The sequence below is a fragment of the Strongylocentrotus purpuratus genome, unplaced genomic scaffold (assembly GCF_000002235.5).
Source record: "Strongylocentrotus purpuratus isolate Spur 01 unplaced genomic scaffold, Spur_5.0 spur5_scaffold_20, whole genome shotgun sequence".
Taxonomy (NCBI): Eukaryota; Metazoa; Echinodermata; class Echinoidea; order Camarodonta; family Strongylocentrotidae; genus Strongylocentrotus; species Strongylocentrotus purpuratus.
The window spans coordinates 41,195,806-41,218,955 of record NW_022145606.1 but is presented as its reverse complement, the minus strand read 5'-3'; the positions used below and the strand labels follow the sequence as shown (position 1 = coordinate 41,218,955).

The 23,150-nt window shown below is 40.1% G+C and overlaps 1 protein-coding gene and 1 long non-coding RNA gene across 2 annotated transcripts; both read right to left on the bottom strand.

The window, feature by feature from the left end:
• Positions 1-1,929: 1,929 nt before the first annotated feature.
• LOC105444546 lies at positions 1,930-4,076 on the bottom strand. The gene is made up of 3 exons (XR_004065433.1): positions 3,859-4,076; positions 2,722-2,934; positions 1,930-2,028 (listed from the first exon to the last, which is right to left on the bottom strand). It is a non-coding gene; the product is annotated as an uncharacterized LOC105444546 (long non-coding RNA).
• A 780-nt stretch (positions 4,077-4,856) lies between these two features.
• Positions 4,857-15,810, bottom strand: LOC115918184. Its single transcript, XM_030993956.1, has 3 exons — positions 15,321-15,810; positions 14,278-14,326; positions 4,857-5,363 (listed from the first exon to the last, which is right to left on the bottom strand). Exons 1-3 carry the CDS (start codon positions 15,797-15,799, stop codon positions 4,857-4,859), a joined length of 1,035 nt encoding a protein of 344 aa, XP_030849816.1. The 5' UTR covers positions 15,800-15,810.
• Positions 15,811-23,150: the final 7,340 nt, after the last annotated feature.

The following is a 23,150-nucleotide window of genomic DNA, read 5'->3' as shown; positions in this document are numbered from 1 at the left end:
TATTTTAATAAATTGATATTGAAGTCACCCATTATAAAGCAATCTTTATTAATCATTGCCGAATTATTCAAAATATCAGTTAGGGACGATAAAAAATCTAAAGTATTACTACTTGGGGGTCGATAAACTACACCAATTATTACATTCTTCCGACCTGGCAATAAGATTTCAATAAACAAGGATTCCAAGATATTGTTCATTATAGTAATATCATTACAAACATTGTAAGAATAATTTTTTGAAACATATAAACCAACACCTCCTCCAAGTTTTTCCTTCCTACTACTAAAAATAAAATCATGTTCATGTAGGGCAAATGGTGGGTTAGGATCTGTGGTTAACCAAGTCTCGGTAAGCCCAATTATAGAGGGAAGACATTGGGACGAATTATCTAAGAGGAATTGAAAATCATCAAAATGTTTATTAATACTTCTAATATTTAAATGGAATAAAGAAAATGTATCTTTATTAATATTATTATTACACATAAAGTCTTTGAATTGATGGTTAGTAATGTACTCAGTTAGAGAATTGGCGATAGTCTCATCATATCGATCATCACGAAGAGAATTAAACGCTAAGTTATTATGTAACGTATCCATTTAGAGTTTGACCACAAAAGGATTGCGTAACAAAATAGTAGTATAATATACAATAATGCGCAGTATCTAAAATGGAAGTTTCAAATTTAGTTAGAAAAAGAGAATCGGTCTGTATGGACAACATTGTGATATAACAATGGAAATTAAGTATAGACAAGAAAAAATACACAAGTAAACATAGACAAACAAAAGACGAACATTTAAGAGATATGAATATATTACAAGAAATCTCCGCAGGCTTGGAGAACAAACGATAAACATCCGCAAAATCGTAACAAAGCATTACAAAGCAAAACAACACTATCTTGAACTCCCTGATATAGATAAAGAAGTTCGAAATAGATTTTCACTGTAGACTAGTCATAATTATAATTATACGCAACAAAAGAGTGAATATAACAGAAATAATAATGAAAATTACTTTCATTTTTTAGAAAATACATATACAAAAAAACAAAAAAAGAAAAAACGTCATTATTAAATACTTATTTATTTAGACCTCATGCGATTGCGCATCGTGGCAGACCGTGAGCAAAGCATCCTGAGGGCAAGAAAAAATATTTAAAAAAATATTATGACATTCTCTTTAAAATAATAAAATTCTTGGGAGTATCATTGAAAATCTTTGTTCCTTTAGACCTTACTTGATGAATTCTTATCAAACCAGTAATCTCATACTCATGGCAAACTGATGGCAAACCGATGGTACCCTGACTGAAGCATATTTAATACCTTCAGATGAATTAATTTGAAAATCTGTTTCAATAGAAGTCGTAGTTGAAAAAAGCGACATGTCCACGAACTGTTTAGCATTGTGGTCCCTCTTGCTTAGAGCTGGAAAAGAGAACTGTAGGCTGGCTGATTTTCCATATGAAGCATAATGTTGCAGGGGATTCAGGCACTGCAGTCTAGAATTTGGTATACAAATTTATGTAATAAAACAATTAATAACTATTACTGTAATTGTTTAATCTTTCTACAACTTTTGTATTTCTGATCATGTCAATTTCTTTGATTGGAAATGAATAAAGTAGAATGATATAAAACATTCTTTGAAAATATTGATACGAAAGCAGTTTAAGTTAAGAAAAAATAATAAATAATTTATTTTTAGGCTTTGGAAAAGAAAAATCTCATAACCATTTGTGTTTGTTTTATACAATAGATTGGGTAAGATCTGAATTAGATCTCTAACAAGGACTATGGAAACTGTACTTACTCTTTCGTTTTTTTTTCTCTTTCATTACTGTAGGGACATGGCAATGATGACAGGCACAGAACATACTAATACGATCAATTATGTTTACCAGTAAACTGAAACCCTTACCTTTTCAACTTGAAGAGATGAATAAGACCTTAGGTATGAAAGTCCAGGTGCCATGAGTTTTGCAGTTCATGTAGATGCTACAGCTCTTTACTTTGCAACCTAAGATTGAAAACGGAGATAAACATATTTCATGAAGAGAGCAAATATGTTTCTCAGAAAAATAGTTGTCACTTTACTTAATCTAATGTGTTCAACTGAACAAAAGCATATTTTCGTCAGTGATTCTAATTGTAATTAAAATGGTGGACTGTGTAATGTGGAAACTTCTAATACACTCTGGACTTATCTTGCTTTTGACTATGATCCCAAACATTTCTTTAAAATCTTGATCTTGAACTAGAGCTTTTATTTGTAATATCAAACTAACAACAGTCAAATCTTAATCATGGATACTCTGATCTTGAACCGAACCCTATTGTACAGAGTTTGATTAAAACTACCCTCTGGGGAATAGAAGTAAAAGAGATGCCTTACATGGTATATAACGAACAGAAAACAGCTTACATCATGAATATGCTAATTAGAGTTTGTTCAGTCACATCTTTATACTTTCACTGTTGCCCTAATCTATGCACAATTGATCAAAATCTGGCGGATCAAGTATCTATGTTTTTGACCTGTCATGGCTGGCTTCCTCTTAGATTAAGAACACAACATTTTCAGTTTGTTATTGAAAAATCCAATATCCGGTATCTTAACCCTTTATCATAAATGAATAAGTATAAACTGAACAAAAAATTAGTACTTTATTTCTATATAGGTCTAGAACATGAAGAAGAAAAAGAACCTCACCCTTATTTCATGTCGGTGTTCAAACTTTGCTAAGATAATCACATCAAAAGGCCACTTAGTATGGTAGGATCTTGCAGTACACCTTGAATCCGATTACATTATGCAGATCCATATCCTTTCCTCGGGGCAGAGGTAGGATGAGAGACGTTGAAGACTTTAGAGGTCTATTTCTTGGATATGACTCAAGAGTCCATGTCCACTCCATCTCTGACTCTGAAAGAAAAATGAAATGAAGAAAAACAAAATATAGAGCTCGATACATGAGCCTACTACATAACATTCTATATCTAGTCTAAAATCGAACTTGTTACTGTTCGATGTAGACTAGATCTAACTCCTGTTTAATTTAGATCTCACAAACATACAAGTAGTCTAGCTGATCTAGGACTAAGGGACTAACTCTAAATTCTGATGTATCTAAGTTAATCCTGCACAAAAGGTGTAGTGTAGAGACTAGGTCTAGACCTAGTATAATGATGCAGATCAAATCTAGACTAGATCTACATTAAGATCTTATTCTTAATCAAGATCTAACTTGGTCTTGGGTCTGAAACTGTGGAGACAATTTTTTTTCTTTCATGAAATGTTAACGTTGAAACAATGACCCCGTCGATTGTTAATGTTATTATCAACATGAGAAAGGGGCTACCGCACTGCCTACCGGCAAATAACAAAGTAGGCCTAGGCCTAGAGTCTAGTCTAGATTTGGAAACTGAGCCTTAACCTCAATTTATAGTCTAGATCTAGGCCTAGATTCTACGCACTAGACTTTTTATCGGCGACCATTCAACGCAATGATTTCTAAAGCCGTGGTGGACTTATTTATTTTGTCATCAAACGCAAGAATAAACTATATTTCCTAATGAATTCAGACCTGTCATAACCAAATATTCAATGTCGTTAGACAAGTAGAGGTGGACATGCATGGATGTAATGAATAGGACGGAAATGCATGAACCAATGCAATTCGTCCATCTTATTTTTAGCTCAGAAGTTGGGGAACGCTAGACCCTATTATTACTAGTATTGATATTTATGTCAAATATCGTACGGTTAAAAATGAGAAGAATACTTTCCTTCCACCAAAATTTGTTTTCAACAGAATGAATATTTTAGAAGAAGATGGAATTAACTCACTTTTTGAGGACCTCTCTTGCAGTACTAGTTTAGCGACGCATTTTGTGGTTGACCTAAGTAACATCGACTAGCCTTGATCACAGAGCCCTTTGTTTAACCTAAAAACTTATCAAGATCGATTCTAGCTAAATTTGATTCGATGAAACAGCTCACGAGCATCAGTTTAAAGGCAAAAGTGATTCAGCCTTTAATAAAAAAAATATTTTCTAAGATATTCAGGCACGTAGCCACGGGGGGGGGGGGGGGGGGCTTGGTTGAACTTTGTTAGACACCTCCCCAGGACGTCGATCAATTACATGTAGATCTTCTAGGTCTATGTGCCCAGCCCCCCCCCCCCCCCCCCCCAACATCAAACTCTGGCTACGGGCCTGAACATATTTCAAATCGAAATTAATTTTAGATGATGAATCAACCTCCGGCGGGGGGGGGGGGGGGGACCTGAAAACTAGTAATTTCCCCTAGTTTGGCATTGTTTAAGCTTCGAAAATTCACCAATTATAGATCTAAGTCGAATTATGGTCTAGAATGCTACGATATAATCGTAATAATTATAATAATAATAATTCATGATAGACCTAATGATAATTAATTTTATAATGATAGAAAATCTATGGTTTGTATTTTAAGTCAACATGGACCCCGGGACATGGACTTACATTAATTTAGCTTCCGACGGTGCATAATCTTAATAATACATTCAACTGCATATTTTCTAGACATAGACTATTACAATTTTGGATTTTCAATACAGGCATTCAAATTATATTTATTGCTAGTGACTAAACCCTAGTCTACTTAAAAATTTTAAAATAAGAATTGAGAGTGATAATCAAACAAAACCCATCTTAACTTTCAGTCAAAGACTTGGAAATTACACCCACGTTTTAACCTTTGCATCTTTTCACGCATTTGTATCATTATGCTTTACTACTGCAAAGTAACTGAGTAGAATAATCTAATAGGATTTTAATATATTTATACACGATTTCAACAAGAACCTACCGCACGGATGACATCGTCTTCACCCGTCTGCAGCACTCGAAGAGGTCAACCAAGTCTTCCTCGTCTGTGCACCTCACCCATCTCAGATCTAGCCGCTGCAGGTTCTTGGTTTGTTCTCTGATCAGTAGACCCAGTCCTCTCATCGTCTCTCTCGATACTCTGTTCTTCTCTGATGGGAGTGATGGCGGTACCCTAAGGTCGATGTATGTGAGCTGCTGTCCTCCGGTCCGACGAAGACAAGCCGTGATCTGAGGTATGTCTCTCTCTGCATCATCGATAGTGATATCGATATCTCTCAAGCCAGGTAGCGATGAGAACAGACCTTCATAGCTTTGTGACGTCATTATCTTGGCTGATAGCTCTGTGACGGTTGGAAGCTCAGGAGAAGATGGAGGAAAACTGAGAGAGGAGTCTGAGATGGTGAGATGGTTCAGTGAGGTGAAAGATCTGAGACAGGACCACATTCTGGCAGTCATTTCAGTAGATAGTCGACATTCCTTTACCTGGAGGACATATATTGAAATACAGAGACACTATATATTCCCACGTAAATGCTATTATGCGAAACCGGGTACATAATGAGGCCCCCCCCCCTTCTTGGAGTAAAGCTTAACGGTGGACATTAAATTAATGATGATAATTACAGTATACATAATTATATTGACAAGTAGGGTGCGCAACGATTTTAGGAATATGACAACTAGGGAAAATATAACTCGTCTGTTATTTTTTTTTTTAAGTGTATTCTTTTAATCCAGTTAGTATTATATAGTCTTGATTGCACTTCATTAACATAAATTAATGGTAATTGTCATCTCATACCTCGTGTTTTTTTTTCTTGAGCCGTGCAGTCTTAGTGTCAAATGGGCGCTGCTATGACATTGCAAACAATGAGTACGTGCAGGCAGGGGCGGGCGTCGCTTAAAAAAAGGGGGGGGGGGGGTGGGTGCGAAATCTCCCCCTTTAGACCTGTCAGGATATTGTCGGTGAAATTGCGCTGCCGTCAGGAAAAATAAGAAATGGGAGAGGGGAAAAAGAAAGGGAAATGGAAAGAAAGGAATGGAAAGAAAGACAAGAAAGAGAACGGGAAATGAAGAAAATAAAGAAAAAATGAAACAAAAGAAACGGGGGATACAAGAGAGTTAGAGCCTATAGTGCGAGAGGGGGTGGGGGTTGTTAGGGGAGTCGCCTCGTCGAGGGAGCAAGAAAGATACGCATATATAATTATGTTGCTGTGTCGGGTCAGCTATGTCGATATTCTTGCTCGATCCTCGTAAACTATATATCAATGCAGAAGTTTGAAATATGTCTGTCGGCCGGCAAATTTGTTCTCCCTCCGAAATGTGATTTTTTTTTTCTCAGACAAAGTAAAACTTTTTAAAAAATCAGATAATGATTATGGGTCAAGAACAGTAGAACAAATCATCTTCTTTCTCTAATAATGTAATAACCACGAAGGCTTCTGCTCTGTGTGTCGGAGTGGGGGGGGGGGGAACTGAATTCAGACAAAGATTAAAAGTGGACCACGGTACAACGGAACGTCTTCTTTCTCTAATAATTTAATAAAACGTCAAAGCTTTCGGGCTTCGCGCGGGAAGGGCAAAAATGAACTCAGACAATGATTAAGAGTAATAATTGAATGAAAAGTCAAAGCTTCCGAGCTCCGCGCGGGAGGGGGTGGGGGTCACTGGTCACTAAATTCAGACAAGAATTAAGTGTCGATAACGGTACAACGAATCGTCTTCTTTCTCAAATAATTAAATGAAACGTCAAAGGTTCAGTGCTTCGCGTGGGAGGGGAAAACTGAAATCTGACAAGGATTTAGAGTCAAGAACGGTACAACAAATCGTCATCTTTCCCTTATAATTTAATAACCGTCAAAGCTTCCACGTGAGGAGGAAGGGGGGAACTGAGTTCAGACAAGGATTAAACGTCGAGCACGGTACAACGAATCGTCTTCTTTCTCTAATAATTCAATGAAACGGGAAGGGGTAAACAATTCAGACAAAGATTAAGAGAAGAGAACGGTACAACGTATCGTCTTCTTTTTCTAATAAATAAATGAAACGACACAGAGAAAAGGGGGAGGGAAAAAGAGAGGGAAGGGCAAGAAAAAAGAAAGAAAAGGGAAGCAAAAGAAACGGGGGTGAAAGACAGGAGAGAGAGAACGGGGGGGGGGGGTGAAAGAGAGGAGAGAGAGAGGGAGGTAAGCAGGGGCGTCGCCAAAGGGGGGTGGGGGTGCGACACCCCCCCCCCCCCCCCCACCTGTCAGGATTTTGTCGGTAAAATTGCGCTGCCGTCGGGAAAAAGAGAAAAGGGGGAGGGGAAAAAAAGAGGGATAGGGAAAGAAAGGAAAAAATAAAAGGAAAAGAAAAGAAAGAAAGGAAAAGAAAGGAAAGAAAAGAGAAGAAAGAGAGAGAGAAAATTAAAAAAGAGGGAGGAGAGGAAAAAGGGGAAAAGAAATAAAAGAAAGAAAAGGAAAACAAGAAGAACAAAGAGTAAACGGGAAACAAACGAAACGGGGGATGAAAGAGGAGAGAGGGGGAGGTAAGAGCCTGAGAGAAGAGGAGTGGGATTAAAAGAGAGAAGGGGGTTGTTCGGTGGAGTCGTCTCGTCGAGGGAGCAAGAAAGACACGGTCAATTTTGTTGCTGTGTCGGGTCAGCTGTGTGTCGGTTCATCTGTGTCGGTATTCTTACTCGATCCTCGTGTACTAATATCAATGCAGAAGTTTGTAGGCGGTGAGATGTATATTGTCGGTCGGCCGACAAGTTTTTTTCCCTACGAACTGTGATTTTGTATCCGCTGTGACGACTTCGAGAGTGACTACAACTATATTACTTGTATTCAGGCGCGGATCCAGGGGGGGGGGCGAGCGGGCCTTGGCCCCCCCCCCCCCCCGCAAAAAAAAAAAAAAAAAAAGAGAGAGAAGAAAGGAAAAAAGGGAAAAGGAAAGAGGAGAGAAACGGAAAGAAAGAAGAAGAAGAAGAAGAAGAATAAAAGAAAAGGGGGAAGAAGGAGATCGGGGGACCGAAAGGGCCTTTCCTCCCAGGCTGTTGACCCCCCCCCCCCCCCCTCCAATAAAAAAAATAAGAGAGAAGGAAGGAAAGGGAAAGAAAAAAGGAAAAGAGGAGATACTGGCGTACTAATGGGGGGGGGGGGGGGCTTTGGGAAAATCAAATTCAAACGTGGTTTATTTATAATTCCACAACGGTGGATTACAAATAATGCTGAAATGACATAATTTCCGAGATTTGTCCGCACTTTTTAGTAAATTATACGTTTGTATATGTGTTTGTTGGAAAATGACAAATTCCTAAATTTACAGCCAGGCACGAAATATGATTCTTGAGATTCCTACATGTCAGGGTCCGAGGTACGGCAGGGATCGGGAGCCTCGAGCTCCCTCCCCCCCCCCACTTTATTTGAAAAAGTATATTAAAGAGAAAAAAAATAGAATGAGCGCAAGAAAGAACGAATAGTTAACTGCCAGTGTTAAAAAAATGAGTCATCAAAATATGCTCATCTGACCGTGATTAAATGCCTAAAACCCTTAAGCTTCCGGGGCTCTGCCCCCTGGATTCCACCTAGGGCGCTACGGCGGGCCCTTAGATGCTCATCTGACGGTAATTTAATGCCTAAAACCCCGCTTTTGGGGGGATCCGCCCCCTGGACCCCACGCCAAATAGTGACCTGCCAGTGTCACAAAATAATAGGTATTAAAAAAAATGATCATCTGACCTTAATTAAACGCCTAAAACCCCTGAGCTTCCGGAGCCGGACAAGTTATCAAAATGTGTTTATCTGACCGCAGGCGCGTAGCCAGCCAGGGGGGGGGGGGGGGGGGCGGTCCCCCAAATCGGAAGAGGACGTAGAGAGTAAAAGGAGCAGACAAAGAAAATCTTTGAAATTCAGACAAGGATTAAGAGTATAGAGAACGGTACAACGTATCGTCTTCTTTCTCTAATAATTTTATGAAACGTCAAAGCTTCGCGCAGGAGGGGAGGGGGGGGGGGGACTGAATTCAGACAAGGATTAAGAATCGAGAACGGTACAGTGAATCGTCTTCTTTCTCTTATAATCTTATGAAACGTCAAAGCTTTTGCGCGGGAGGGGGGAACCTGAATTCAGACGAGGATTCAGAGGCGAGAACGGTAATAATAATCTTTAATGAAACGTAAAAGCTTCCGCGTTTTGCGCGAGGTTGGAGGGGGAACTAAACTCCGACGAGGATTATTTTCGAGAACGGTACAACGAATCTTCTTTTTTCTCTGTTGATTTAATGAAAATTAAAAGCTTCCGCGCGGGGGGGGGGGGGTGGGACCTGAATTCAGAGGAACCTGAGGATTAAGATTAGAGAACTGTACAGCCAATCGTCTTCTTTCTCTCATAATCTTATGAAACTTAAAAGCTTCCGCGCTTCGCGCGGGAGGGGGGGGGGGGGACCTGAATTCAGACGAGGATTAAGAGTCGAGAACGGTACAACGAATCGTCTTCTTTCTCTAATGATTAAATGAAAAGCTTCCGCGCTTCGCGCGGGAGGGGGGGAAACCTGAATTCTGACGAGAATTAAGAGTCGAGAACCCTACAACGAATCGTATTCTTTCTTTAATAGTTTAATGAAACGTCAAAGCTTCCGCGCTTCGCGCGGGAGGGGAAAAACTAAATTCAGATGAAGATTTTGAGTCGAGAACGGTACAACGAATCGTCTTCTTTCTCTCATAATCTTATGAAACTTAAAAGCTTCCGCGCTTCGCGCGGGAGGAGGGGGGGGGGGGACCTGAATTCAGACGAGGATTAAGAGTCGAGAACCCTACAACGAATCGTATTCTTTCTTTAATAGTTGAATGAAACGTCAAAGCTTCCGCGCTTCGCGCGGGAGGGGAAAAACTATATTCAGATGAAGATTTTGAGTCGAGAACGGTACAACGAATCGTCTTCTTTCTCTCATAATCTTATGAAACTTAAAAGCTTCCGCGCTTCGCGCGGGAGGAGGGGGGGGGGGGGGGGACCTGAATTCAGACGAGGATTAAGAGTCGAGAGCGGTACAACGAATCGTCTTCTTTCTCTAATGATTTAATGACACGTAAAAGCTTCCGCGCTTCGCGCAGGAGGGGTAGGGGGGAACTGAATTCAGATAAGGATTCAGAGTCGAGAAAGTACACCGAATCGTCTGCATTTTTCTCATAATCTTATAAAACTTAAAAGCATGGGGGGGACCTGAATTCAGATGAGGATTAAGAGTCGAGAACTCTACAACGAATCGTATTATTTCTTTAATAGTTTTAATGAATTTTCAAGGCTTCCGCGCTTCGCGCAGGAGGGGGAGGGGGGACTGAATTTAGACGAGGATTAAGAGTCGAGAACGGTACAACGAGTCGTCTTCTTTCTCTAATGATTTAATGAAACGTAAAAGCTTCCGCGCTTCGCGCGGGAGGGGGGGGGGAACCTGAATTCAGACGAGGATTAAGAGTCGAGAACTCTACAACGAATCGTCTTCTTTCTCTCATAATCTTATAAAACTTAAAAGCATGGGGGGACCTGAATTCAGATGAGGATTAAGAGTCGAGAACTCTACAACGAATCGTATTATTTCTTTAATAGTTTTAATGAATTTTCAAGGCTTCCGCGCTTCGCGCAGGAGGGGGAGGGGGGGGGAGGGGGACTGAATTTAGACGAGGATTAAGAGTCGAGAACGGTACAACGAGTCGTCTTCTTTCTCTAATGATTTAATGAAACGTAAAAGCTTCCGCGCTTCGCTCGTGAGGGGGGAACCTGAATTCAGACGAGGATTAAGAGTCGAGAACTCTACAACGAATCGTCTTCTTTCTCTCATAATCTTATAAAACTGAAAATCTTGGGGGGGGGGGGGACCTGAATTCAGATGAGGATTAAGAGTCGAGAACTCTACAACGAATCGTATTATTTCTTTAATAGTTTTAATGAAACTTCAAAGCTTCCGCGCTTAGCGCAGGAGGGGGAGTGGGGGACTGAATTTAGACGAGGATTAAGAGTCGAGAACGGTACAACGAGTCGTCTTCTTTCTCTAATGATTTAATGAAACGTAAAAGCTTCCGCGCTTCGCTCGTGAGGGGGGAACCTGAATTCAGACGAGGATTAAGAGTCGAGAACTCTACAACGAATCGTCTTCTTTCTCTAATAATTTAATAAAACGTAAAATTGTCCGCGCTTTGCGCGGGATGGGGAAAAACTAATTCAGACGAAGATTTTGAGTCGAGAACGTTACAACGAATCGTCTTCTTTCTCTAACAATTTAATGAAACGTCAAAGCTTCCGCGTTTCGTGGAGGGGGGAAGCTTCATTCAGAAAAGAATTAGGAGTCGAGCACGGTTCAACGAATCGTCTACTTTCTCTAATAATTTAATGAAACGCCAAAACTTCCGCGCATCGCGCGGGAGGGGGAGAACTGAATTCAGATAAGGATTAAGAGTCGAAAACAGTACATCGAATCGTCTGCTTTTTTCTCATAATATAATGAAACGTCAAAGGATTAATAGTCGAGTACGGTTCAACGAATCGTCTACTTTCTCTAATAATTTAATTAAACGCCAAAACTTCCGCGCTTCGCGCGGGAGGGGGAAGCTTCATTCAGACAAGGATTAAGAGTCGAGCGCAGTTCAACGAATCGTCTACTTTCTCTAATAATTTAATGAAACGCCAAAACTTACGCGCTTCGCGCGGGAGGGGGAGAACTGAATTCAGATAAGGATTCAGAGTCGAGAAAGTACACCGAATCGTCTGCATTTTTCTCACAATTTAAGGAAACGTCAAAGCTCCCGCGCTTCGCGCGGGAGAGGGAAAAACTGAATTCAAATAAGGATTAAGAGTCGAGAACGGTATGACGAATCGTTTTCCTTTCTCTATATTGTAATGAAACGCCAAAGATTCCGCGCTTCGCGTGGAAGGGGAAAACTTAATTTAGACGAGTCGAGAACGGTACAAAAATCGTCTTCTTTCTCTAATAATTTAAGAAAACGTCGAAACTTTCGCGCGGGAGGGGGGAAGCTTCATTCAGAAAAGGATTAGGAGTCGAGCACGGTTCAACGAATCGTCTACTTTCTCTAATAGTTTAATGAAACGCCAAAACTTCCGCGCATCGCGCGGGAGGGGGAGAACTGAATTCAGATAAGGATTAAGAGTCGAAAACAGTACATCGAATCGTCTGCTTTTTTCTCATAATTTAATGAAACGTCAAAGGATTAAGAGTCGAGCACGGTTCAACGAATCGTCTACTTTCTCTAATAATTTTATGAAACGCCAAAACTTCCGCGCTGTGCGCGGGAGGGGGAGAACTGAATTAGATAAGGATTCTGAGTCGAGAACAGTACACCGAATGGTCTGCATTTTTTTCACAATTTAAGGAAACGTCAAAGCTTCCGCGCTTTTCGCGGGAGGGGGAGAACTGAATTCAGATAAGGATTCAGAGTCGAGAAAGTACACCTAATCGTCTGCATTTTTCTCACAATTTAAGGAAACGTCAAAGCTTCCGCGCTTCGCGCGGGAGAGGGAAAAACTGAATTCAAATAAGGATTAAGAGTCGAGAACGGTACACCGAATTGTTTGCTTTTCTCAGAATTTAATGAAACGTCAACGCTTCCGCGCTTTTCGCGGGAGGGGGAGAACTGAATTCAGATAAGGATTCAGTGTCGAGAAAGTACACCGAATCGTCTGCATTTTTCTCACAATTTAAGGAAACGTCAAAGCTCCCGCGCTTTGCGCGGGAGAGGGAAAAACTGAATTCAAATAAGGATTAAGAGTCGAGAACGGTATGACGAATCGTTTTCCTTTCTCTATATTGTAATGAAACGCCAAAGATTCCGCGCTTCGCGTGGAAGGGGAAAACTTAATTTAGACGAGTCGAGAACGGTACAAAAATCGTCTTCTTTCTCTAATAATTTAAGAAAAACGTCGAAACTTTCGCGCGGGAGGGGGGAAGCTTCATTCAGAAAAGGATTAGGAGTCGAGCACGGTTCAACGAATCGTCTACTTTCTCTAATAGTTTAATGAAACGCCAAAACTTCCGCGCATCGCGCGGGAGGGGGAGAACTGAATTCAGATAAGGATTAAGAGTCGAAAACAGTACATCGAATCGTCTGCTTTTTTCTCATAATTTAATGAAACGTCAAAGGATTAAGAGTCGAGCACGGTTCAACGAATCGTCTACTATCTCTAATAATTTTATGAAACGCCAAAACTTCCGCGCTTTGCGCGGGAGGGGGAGAACTGAATTCAAATAAGGATTAAGAGTCGAGAACGGTACCCCGAATTGTCTGCTTTTCTCAGAATTTAATGAAACGTCAAAGCTTCCGCGCTATACGGGAGGGGGAGAAACTGAATTCAGACAAGGATTAAGAGTCGAGAACGGTACAACAAATCGTATACTTTCTCTAATAATTGTATGAAACGTCTAAGCTTCCGCGCTCTCGCGTGGGAGGCCTTTCACCCCCCCCCCCCCCTTTAAGTGATTCGCTTGCGCACTACCGTCCCTCCCTAAAATAAGATCCTAGCTACAAGCCTGCATTAAATTATATAGCTATGACGCTGACTGAAGTTGACGAAATAATTCGAATATTAATGTCGCCGAGGGAAATGACAATCTGCGCATATGCAAGTACTATAGATAGTTCATAGGATACACAATTAACCCTTCGGCCCCGGGTTTACAGAGTTAAATTTGTAGATATTGGGACATTGAATTTTGTCGGTAATCGTTGGCCTCTACACGCCCCCCCCCCCCAACTGAAAAAGCTCTAGCGACGGCCCTGGGTACAACGAATCGTTTTCTTTCTCTAATAATTTAATAACCGTCAAGGCTTCTGCGCTTCGCACGTGAGGGGGGAAACTGAATTCAGACTAGGATTAAAAGTCTAGAACGGTACAACGAATCGTCTTCTTTCTCTATTAAGTTAGTAAAACGTCAAAGCTTTCGCTTTTTGCACAGGAGGGGCTAAAATGAATTCAGACAAGGATTAAGAGTAATAATTTAATTAAACGGGGGGGGGGGGGGGGGGGTAAGAGGACATATATTTTGTTTTTGGTCCCAAAATTTGACAATTTGGCCGATCGATATTTCATTTCGTGGGGGGGGGGGGGGGTAAGGTCAGGTTATGGGGGTCACCCATTATAATTGTTTATATATATATATATCTTTATTATTATTATTTTTGTTATACAAATATTCGCAAAGGGGGGGGGTATTTCAAAACACACACATCAAGAAAGTCAAAGAGGGGGGGGTTACCCCCCCCCCCCCCCTGCGTACGCGCCTGTCTGTAAGAGCTATTTTTGGTTGTATCATTTGAACAAAAAGTTTAGTTGCGTTTTCCCGGCAGCCGCAAATAGTAATTGCTTTCCTAATTTTTTTAGTCGTATATTATTAGTTTAAGATATTTTCTTACCTGGAAACCCGATTCTCGATCGTATTCGAAGCATTCACCATCAAGAGACCTATAGTATTTGACAAAGAGAGTAGGAAGCGAAGAACAAAAATAAAACAAACACTATGGGAATTGTGTTTCGGGGATATATTGTGGCATAACACTGATATAGTACATGGACTGCATGTGAGTACCGTATGATACTAAAATGCAGAAGGTCGTAGTGAGTTTAATATACTTTTTATATACATAATATGGAACAAATAATGTAATGGTGATAATCCTCTGCCACGGCAATATACACACACTAATTCAAACAATCGAAATGAAAATCATTTAGAGTTCTTTTCTTCCCTATGACTGGTTTCAATTTTTTTTCTTCATAGTTTATTTCTTCTATCTGCAAAAAAAATTGAAACCGGTCATAGTGAGATAAAAATATCTCAAGGATTATTATTTTGATCGTTTTAATTATTATTTATATAAGAAATCTATATATCATAAACACATAATACAAATATAGCGTGACAAACAACGACAGACGTTGTAAGTGTAGTACCATAATAAATGCTAGTTAAAAAATAAAATAACAGCCTAAACATGTGTAAATGTGTACATTGTCAGCTTTGGATGAAAATAGGTAGGGATATAAGAAAAAGAAAACAATTATACCCCAAGAGCTCCAAAACACTCCACTTCCGCGAGAAGCCCTTGAGCTGGCTGGGGCGGAGCAGAGGATTTCAATTGAAATTATCTCATTGACTTTTTTAAATATTATTTGTATACACCCTCTTTTCATCTAACCAATTTTGATTTTTTTTAAATAGTTTTCAAACATTTTGTGTATGTTTATTTACTGATCTTGAATTGATAGTTCGTGATGCGTTCAAAGACATTATCCTAGTTATATACACTCAATTAAATTTGATGAAACAAAAGCACATAACAAATAAGCCTGTTATTCGCCTTTTCTAGTTTAAGTTAGACTTTCTGTTTAATTTCTACTTTTATATATGAGAGCACAAAATCGCTATGTTTGCGAGAGAGTAAAGTCCCAAACTCACTGTAAATGCAAACTATCCAATGCTTTCAGAAATGTTGACGACTCGGCAATTTCAACCAAGTCTTCGTCCAAGCACTTCACCCCGGATACACCAAGCGAATGCAGGTTCTTGGTTTGTTCTCTGATCAGAAGACCCAATCTTTTCATCGTCTCACTCGATACACTCTTCTTCTCTGATGGGAGTGACGAAGTTGATGTAAGGTTGATGCGTGTCAGCTGCTGTCCTCCGGTCCGACGAAGACCAGCCGTGATCTGAGGTATGTCTCTCTCTGCATAATCGATAGTGATATCAATATCTCTCAAGCCAGGAAGCGATGAGAGCAGACCTTCATAGCTTTGTGACGTCACTCTCTTGGCTGATAGCTTTGTAACCGATAAAAGCTCAGGAGGAGATGGAGGGAAACTGAGAGAGGAGTCTGAGATGGTGAGATGGTTCAGTGAGGTGAAAGATCTGAGACAGGACCACGTTCTGGCAGTCATGTCAGTAGATAATCGACATTCCTTTACCTGGAGGACATATATTAAAATACAGAGACACTATATACTCCCACGTAAATGCTATTATGCGAAACCGGGTACACAATGAGACCCCCCCCCCCCCCCCCTCTTGGAGTAAAGCTTCACGGTGGACATTAAATTAATAATAATAATCACAGTATACATAATTGACTGGTAGGGCGCGAAGTCATCTGGGGAATATGATAATGAGGGAAAATATAACTCAGTTGTGATTTTTAAAACGGTGTGTCATATGTCTTGTTCAATATTATTCTTGCGGCCCTCTTTTGAATTTGTTTGGAGCTTAGTTGTATGAGAATGAAATCTGTTCGACCATACAATAGAGCAGTAATCAAATCGTGGCAACATAGTCCAGTAGACGGTACCATATAACATGTACATGACCTGGAAAAGTTGATAAGTACAAGTTTTTTTTTGTTGATTTGTGTTCTAGATGGGTATTAAAGTTAATTATGCTATTTAAGACAACTGCATTACTTGGAATAAAAGAACTGGTGTCATAAATGAATTCCTCGTCATAGAAAACCCTTGAAAAATCGTATTATCATTGGTTTCAGGCTTCCTGGATTGAGATTAGCAACATTATTAAATATTGCACACAAATATGCTAATTATATGAATATGCTAATATGGCTATTTACAAAGTTGCCCAAGGTTGTCAAGCTGGCAACCAAGCTGAATTTACTTCAATACCCATCTAGAACACAAATCAACAAAAACAATCTCGTACTTATCAATTTGTCCAGGTCCGAAAAAACTTCTACAGGACTAACACTAGACTGTTATAAAGTAACTTAAAGGATTTTTGAGGCAAAAAACTCTTTGCTCTCTTTATCATGCTAATGTTTTTCTGGGTAAGTTTACTTACGTTTTCGATTTGTTTAGACCATTTTAATTCTTCATCTATCAAAAATCCTTAGCATTTGGTGAATTGAACTTTTTTGATCAAATTGCCATTTAATGAAATGGTGACAGAATCAATTTTCCCGAGATTAGCACGAGAGCCTATTAACATGACACAAGTTTTTTTCAGTGTTAAGAACGAGACGATTTCTTTAATCCATGCTATGACTCTGGTTTAACAGTTAATTTTTCTTCCACAACAGTTGCATTATTTGCACTGACGGTAAGTGTCGTATATCGTCAGCATACTTATCTATGATATCTTCAGAGGTACATTCAGGTAGACTATTAACATATATTGAAAATAAAAGTGTTCAGGGAACAACTTCTAGCAATGCAATTACTAAGTATAAGCGTTCAAATGTACATTATATACAGATGTGTTGTCACTTTTATCCGACAACCAATAATTTACCCAAGTGATACTATACTCTAAAAAATGAAGTGCTAAATCACAGGTGTTGGGTAAAAATTTGCATCACACGTGCTAAGTGTGTGACCCTGCCTGTTTTAGCACTTGAAGAAACACCGGTAGTGCTGGCGCTCCACGCGCATGCGCACTAGCGTTCCAGGTGCTAAGGCAGTGCTTCACACAAAATAAATTCAAAATAATTCAAAATTCAAATGAGATAGGTCGCCACTCAGCTACAAAAGAGCGGGGATCTGAGAAGGTATTCTTTTTATTGCCTAATAATTCTGCTTGTGCATGATGATACCGTTTCCAACATTCTACATGGCAGCAAGACTATGACTGCATGTAATTGACATAGAAATGTGCAATCTCAATGTAACAGTAAAAACTTCAGACACAGACTGCTGGAATCCTGCAGTGTTGTTGTATTAGCTTATCATGTTTGATCTGTTATTTTATCCATTACGATGACTTTACAGTGATGAGCAGCTGAGTTGAGCTTTAATGTTTTATCAGTATGCATGGAACAGTTTTGTGTTTTTACCCTTGGATACAAATACATGTATTACTTTTTGAAGGGGTGTTGTGATTTTACTATGGTTTTTGTCAATAAAGAAGTGAGTCCTTTAAAATCATATATGTGACTACCCATTCATTACAATGAGTGGGACATGTGGCGTCTTGAGGGGTATGTTTTAGGTGCTTAAAGTAACTGAAAAAAAAATGTTAGGGCTGTTTAACAGAAGGGTGAGTTTTGAACACTACATGCAGGTGTTATTTTGTGCATGCCGTTTGTGTGTGTTCTTTAGCACTATGTTGGGTGCAAAAGTGTTAGCAGTAGTAGTGCCGTTTTGGAGGCTCTAAAAGGGGTATTTAATACACTAGAAGTGTGGTTTTTGCGAGCTGCATGCGTCTAATAGCACCAGAAGTGTAAAAAGGCTTACACTTAATGTGTTTAAAGTACGCTTGGACTGGTGTTGAATTATAGCACGTGTACAAGTGTTACTTTAGCACAATTTGGGCAGTCCCTATGTGTGCCCTTACAGGTGCTGCCTCCAGATCTTGAGGTGCTTAAATTAGCACTTTATTTTTTTAGAGTGATATAGCTTAAAGTATATGTATAACCACTCCATTCCAAGTTCGAGTCCAAATGCTCAACTGCCTATCATCTTATTGCCTCTAGCATAATCAACATATTATATTCGTAGTCAACGCTCAACGGGAGTTTTCCTCTATCCACCCCTAGTATCGACATGGTAGCTCGCTTTGTCGACTATATCCATGCGAATTTTAATCCTTAGATCTCTACTACAGGATAGCCTCGAATTTCCAATTCCTATACCTATCGCCAACTTCCAGAATTAACTAATCAGTTTTAAACGTACTTCAATCCTAAGACAACCGGTTTGTCTAAACATTCATCCCTCGCTGTCTGTAATTCAGTGCTTAACCTACACTTAACTGTCCACTATCGATAATTGTCACCACTGGTGTACTGGTGGGGGGGGGGGGGCTTGGGGGCGCCAGCCCCACCCCCCCCCCCCCCCGCCCAAATAAAATTGAACCATGACTTATTTTCACAAGTAATGTATAAATGTTTGTGATATCACATGAATTTCAACAAAATGCTTATTATTTCTCGCAAACTGACCCATTCCCAAATAGCCAGGAAGAGCATAATGTTCTGTTATGGTCTATGGGCCTCATAGTGACCACTAACAGTTTTACTAATTCTATTCCAGAAGCTACTGTGCAAAGCACTGTCGGGAGATAACATGCTCCCCACCATTCGGGCTGAGCATGCACAGATTTGCGAAAGAGCGTTCCATACTTACATCATTGAGGGGGGGGGGGAAACTAATTTCAGACTATAGGATTAAGAGTCGAGAACGGTACAACGAATCGTCTTGATCTTTCTCTAATAATTAATGAAACCTGAAAATGATTTCAGACAAGGATTAAGAGTAATAATTAAATGAAACGACAAAGCTTCCGCGCCTCGCGTGGGAGGAGGGAACTAAATTCAGACAAAGACACAATAAAACGATTTGTCTTCTTTCTCTAATAATTTATTGAAACTTGAAAGCTTCCACGCTTTGCGCGAAAGGGGGAAGGGGACGGAATCCAGACAAGGATTTAGAGTCGAGAACGGTTCAACGGTACAATGAATCGTCTTCATTCTCTATAAATTCAATGAAACGTGAAAGCTTCCGCGGTTCGCGCAGGATAGGTGAAAGTGAATTCAGAAAAGAGTTAAGAGTAATATTTGAAACGTCAAAGCTTCTACATTTCGCGAAGGCGGGGGAGAGGGACTGATTTCAGACAAGGATTAAGCGTCGAGACCGGTACAATGAATCGTCTCCTTTCTCTAATAATTGAATGAAACGTCATAGCTTATGCGCTTCGCGCGGGAGGGGTGAAACAAGAATTAAGAATCTAGAACGGTACAACGGATCGTCTTCTTTCTCTCATAGTTTATTGAAGTATCGAGGCTTCCGCGCTTCGCGCGGGAGGGGGAAAACTGAATTCAGACAAGAACACGATACAACGAATCGTCTCCTTCTCTAATAATTTAATGAAGCATGAAAGCTTCAGCGCTTCGCGCGGGACGAGCTAAAATGAATTCAGACAAGGATTTACAGTAATAACGTGTTGGAACGTCATGGTTTCCGCGCTTAGCGCGGGAGGGGGGGGGGAAACTGAATTTAGACAAGGATTAAAAGTCGGGACCGGTACAATGAATCGTCTTCTTTCTCTAATAATAAAATGAAACGTCATAGCTTCCGCGCTTTGCGCGGGAGGGGCGAAACAAGCTTTAAGAGTCGAGAACAGTACAACGGATCGTCTTCTTTCTCTAATAATTTAATGAAGTGTCAAAGCTTCCGCGCTTTGCGTGGGAGGGGAAAAACTGAAAAAAAACTTAGTTCCTCGCCCCGGATTTATAGGGTTAAATTTGTAGACATTTGGACATTGGCATTTTTGTATTTGTCGGTAATAATATTGGTGGCTCGTTTTTCGGTAATCAGCGGTCTCTACACCCTCCCCCCTTCTCCCCCACTGAAAAAGATCTAGCGACGCCCCTGATAACGACACAGTTTATACACTCGAGATAATTTTTGCAAGTACTACTGGTGAAGTACCGGACCACCGTCTTTGTACATTGTGCGGCATCAAGGCATAATTTATACAACGTCTCACGACGTGACAGATCACTTTTCTCTAAGTTCTAACCAATCAGAAGGCCTCTTTTTTCAATGAAATGCCGGTGAACATTAATGCGCCAAATGTGGTTCTCAAATTGCAAAAGATCCCTACTCTTGGAAGGGGTAGGAGAAAGCAATTTTACGTCATATTACTCCAGGAAGTACCTGGAAATGCGTCTAATTTGGTTCTAAAATTGCAAATGCTTCTTACTCTGGGAGTGGGCCAGACCCAGACCCACCCCCTTCTCCCTCGCCGTTAAAGCCTCGTTCTGTCGCTTCATTGTTTTACATATATTTCACCACATGCCATTTTGTGCCCCCCCCCCCCCCCGGTGAGAAATTCCTGGATCCGCCACTGATGCCCATACCCCTTGAGCTTCGGGGGCTTCGCCCCTTGAACCCCGCCGGGGCTTTGCACCTAGACCCCAGTATGAGAAACGTTCAGTGGGGCCTGCATGCTAGAGTGGGGTGATTCGGATTTTTTTTTGTCAGCCCCCCCCCCCCCCCCAAACGTTTTTGTTCATTACGCCACTGATTGTCACAACTTAATTAACAACGTTATTAACTGTAATAAACTCAAAGCAATTTATATTTAATGTTTGTAACTGTACACATTCTAAGTGTCAGAGACAGAGAGGGAGAGAGAGTGTGATTCACCACATATTTAGATTAACTAGGCCTAGGCATTGTTAAATTAAGTAGAGGACTGCATGCTGACTTTGTCCTCTACAGATACATTAACGAGGCATCTAAAGATAACTTACTTATACACTAAGTATCTAGAGGGGGTATATATATATATATATGTACAGGTATAAAATAACATGTTTAAATTGTAAAAGTAACCTAAGAGTTAAACTTAAACTAAATCCTAATCTTAAACTTAATCTAAACTTAATCATTAATGACGATTAATGCCTTACCAAAGGGCACTAGCGCATCGACTTGGTTTCGAACCCGGGTCACCGGACCACTGCTCTACCGACTGCGCTATCGCGCCTCCATGGTAATTGTCATCTCATGCCTTGTGGTGTTTTTTTTCTCGAGCCGTCTGAATCGGCGCTGATATGACATTGCAAACAATGGGTACGCTTAGGTTTTTGGGGATGGGGTATGACGCAAAGAATACACTAATTTGACCATTATGTTCAATATTACCATCGACTACTGACCGGAAGAGAAATATGGCAATTACAATCCTCGCCATCGATATCATGTGGCAAGCTGTTGCCCAGTCACGCCTTTTGTCTGTAAGAGCTATTTTTATTGTATTACTTGAACGAAAAGTGATTTGCGTTTTCCCGTCAGGCGCAAATAGTAAATTGCTTTCCTAAATATTGTGTGTCGTATATTATTATTGAAAGATTTTTGCTTACCTGGAAACCCGATTTTTGATCGTATTCGAAACATCCACCATCAAGAGACCTATAATATTTGAAAAAAGAGAGTTGAAAGCGAAAAAAAAATAACACAAAAACAATGGCATTTTTTTTTTTTTTTTTTTTTTTTTTTGGGGGGGGGGGGTTCATGACATAACGTTCAGTGGCGTACCTGGGGTACTCCGTCAGGGGGGGCAAGCGACCGAAACAAACAAAAAAGGCGATGCTACTTTTCACTTCTGGCGAGCGAGCGAGCGAGCAAAAAAAAATCTTTAAGTAACGTTTGGTATATAAACTGGTATTGTTGCAAGTTGGGGGTGGGAACATTCACTTGTTAGCGACGTTAATTTCATTTTTTTTTTGCAAACTAGTGTAGCGAGCAAGAAAAAAATCACTTCTTTTTTAATAATTGCCACTTAAACTTGGTTCAATTGTCCCATGCAGGGCGCGGGAACAATATTGTGTTTAGGGTGATTTTATACCCATTTTAGCTAGCGAGCGAAAATACATCTTTCTCTCGATGAATTGCTATATAAAATTTGTTTCATTGTTGCAGGTAGGGGGCGGGCACAATCGTGTTTAAGACAATGTCAATCCCATTTTGGCGGGCAGGCAACCCCCTACATTTCTCTTTTTAATGATATTGTAGCAGGTTAGTGGTGGGCACATAATTCCACGAGCTAGCGAGCGTAGCGAGCGAAAAAAAAAAATCACTTTTCTTTTATAGGGAAAATATGGTACATAAAACTTGGGTTCATTGTTCCATGTCAGGGACGTGATTATTAAAAGCGGTGTTAATTCTATTTTGGCGAGCGAGCGTAGCGAGCGAGAAAAAAAAATCACTTCTCTTTATAGGGAAAATATGGTATATAAACTTGGTTTAATTGTTCCATGTCAGGGACGTGATTATTAACAGCGGTGTTATTTCTATTTTGGCGAGCGAGCGAGCAAAATTTTTGTAATGATAATTGGTTCATAAATTTCAGATTTTTTTGTTGCAGGGCAGGGCTTACACAATCATGTCTAAGGTGATGTTAATTCCGTTTTGGCGAGCACGAGCACACCAAAACTTCTTTGAATAACGTTTCGTACATAATCATTAACTGGTTGTTGCAGGTTGGGGCGGGCACGTTAGCGGTGTCAATTCCATTTTGGCGAGCGAGCATAGCGAGCAAGCAAAAAAAATAAATTCTCTTTTAATAGAAATTAATAAATAAACTTGTTTTTATTGGTGCAGGTCAGGATGGACGCAATCGCGTTTAACGCGATTCAATTCCTTTTTGGCGAGAGGGCGAAAAAACTCATCCATTTTTAATGATATTGTTGCAGGTCAATGGTGGGCACAATTGTTTCCAAAGCAATGTCTATTCATTTTATTCGCGAGCGAGTGTAGCGAGCGAGAAAAATGAATTAGT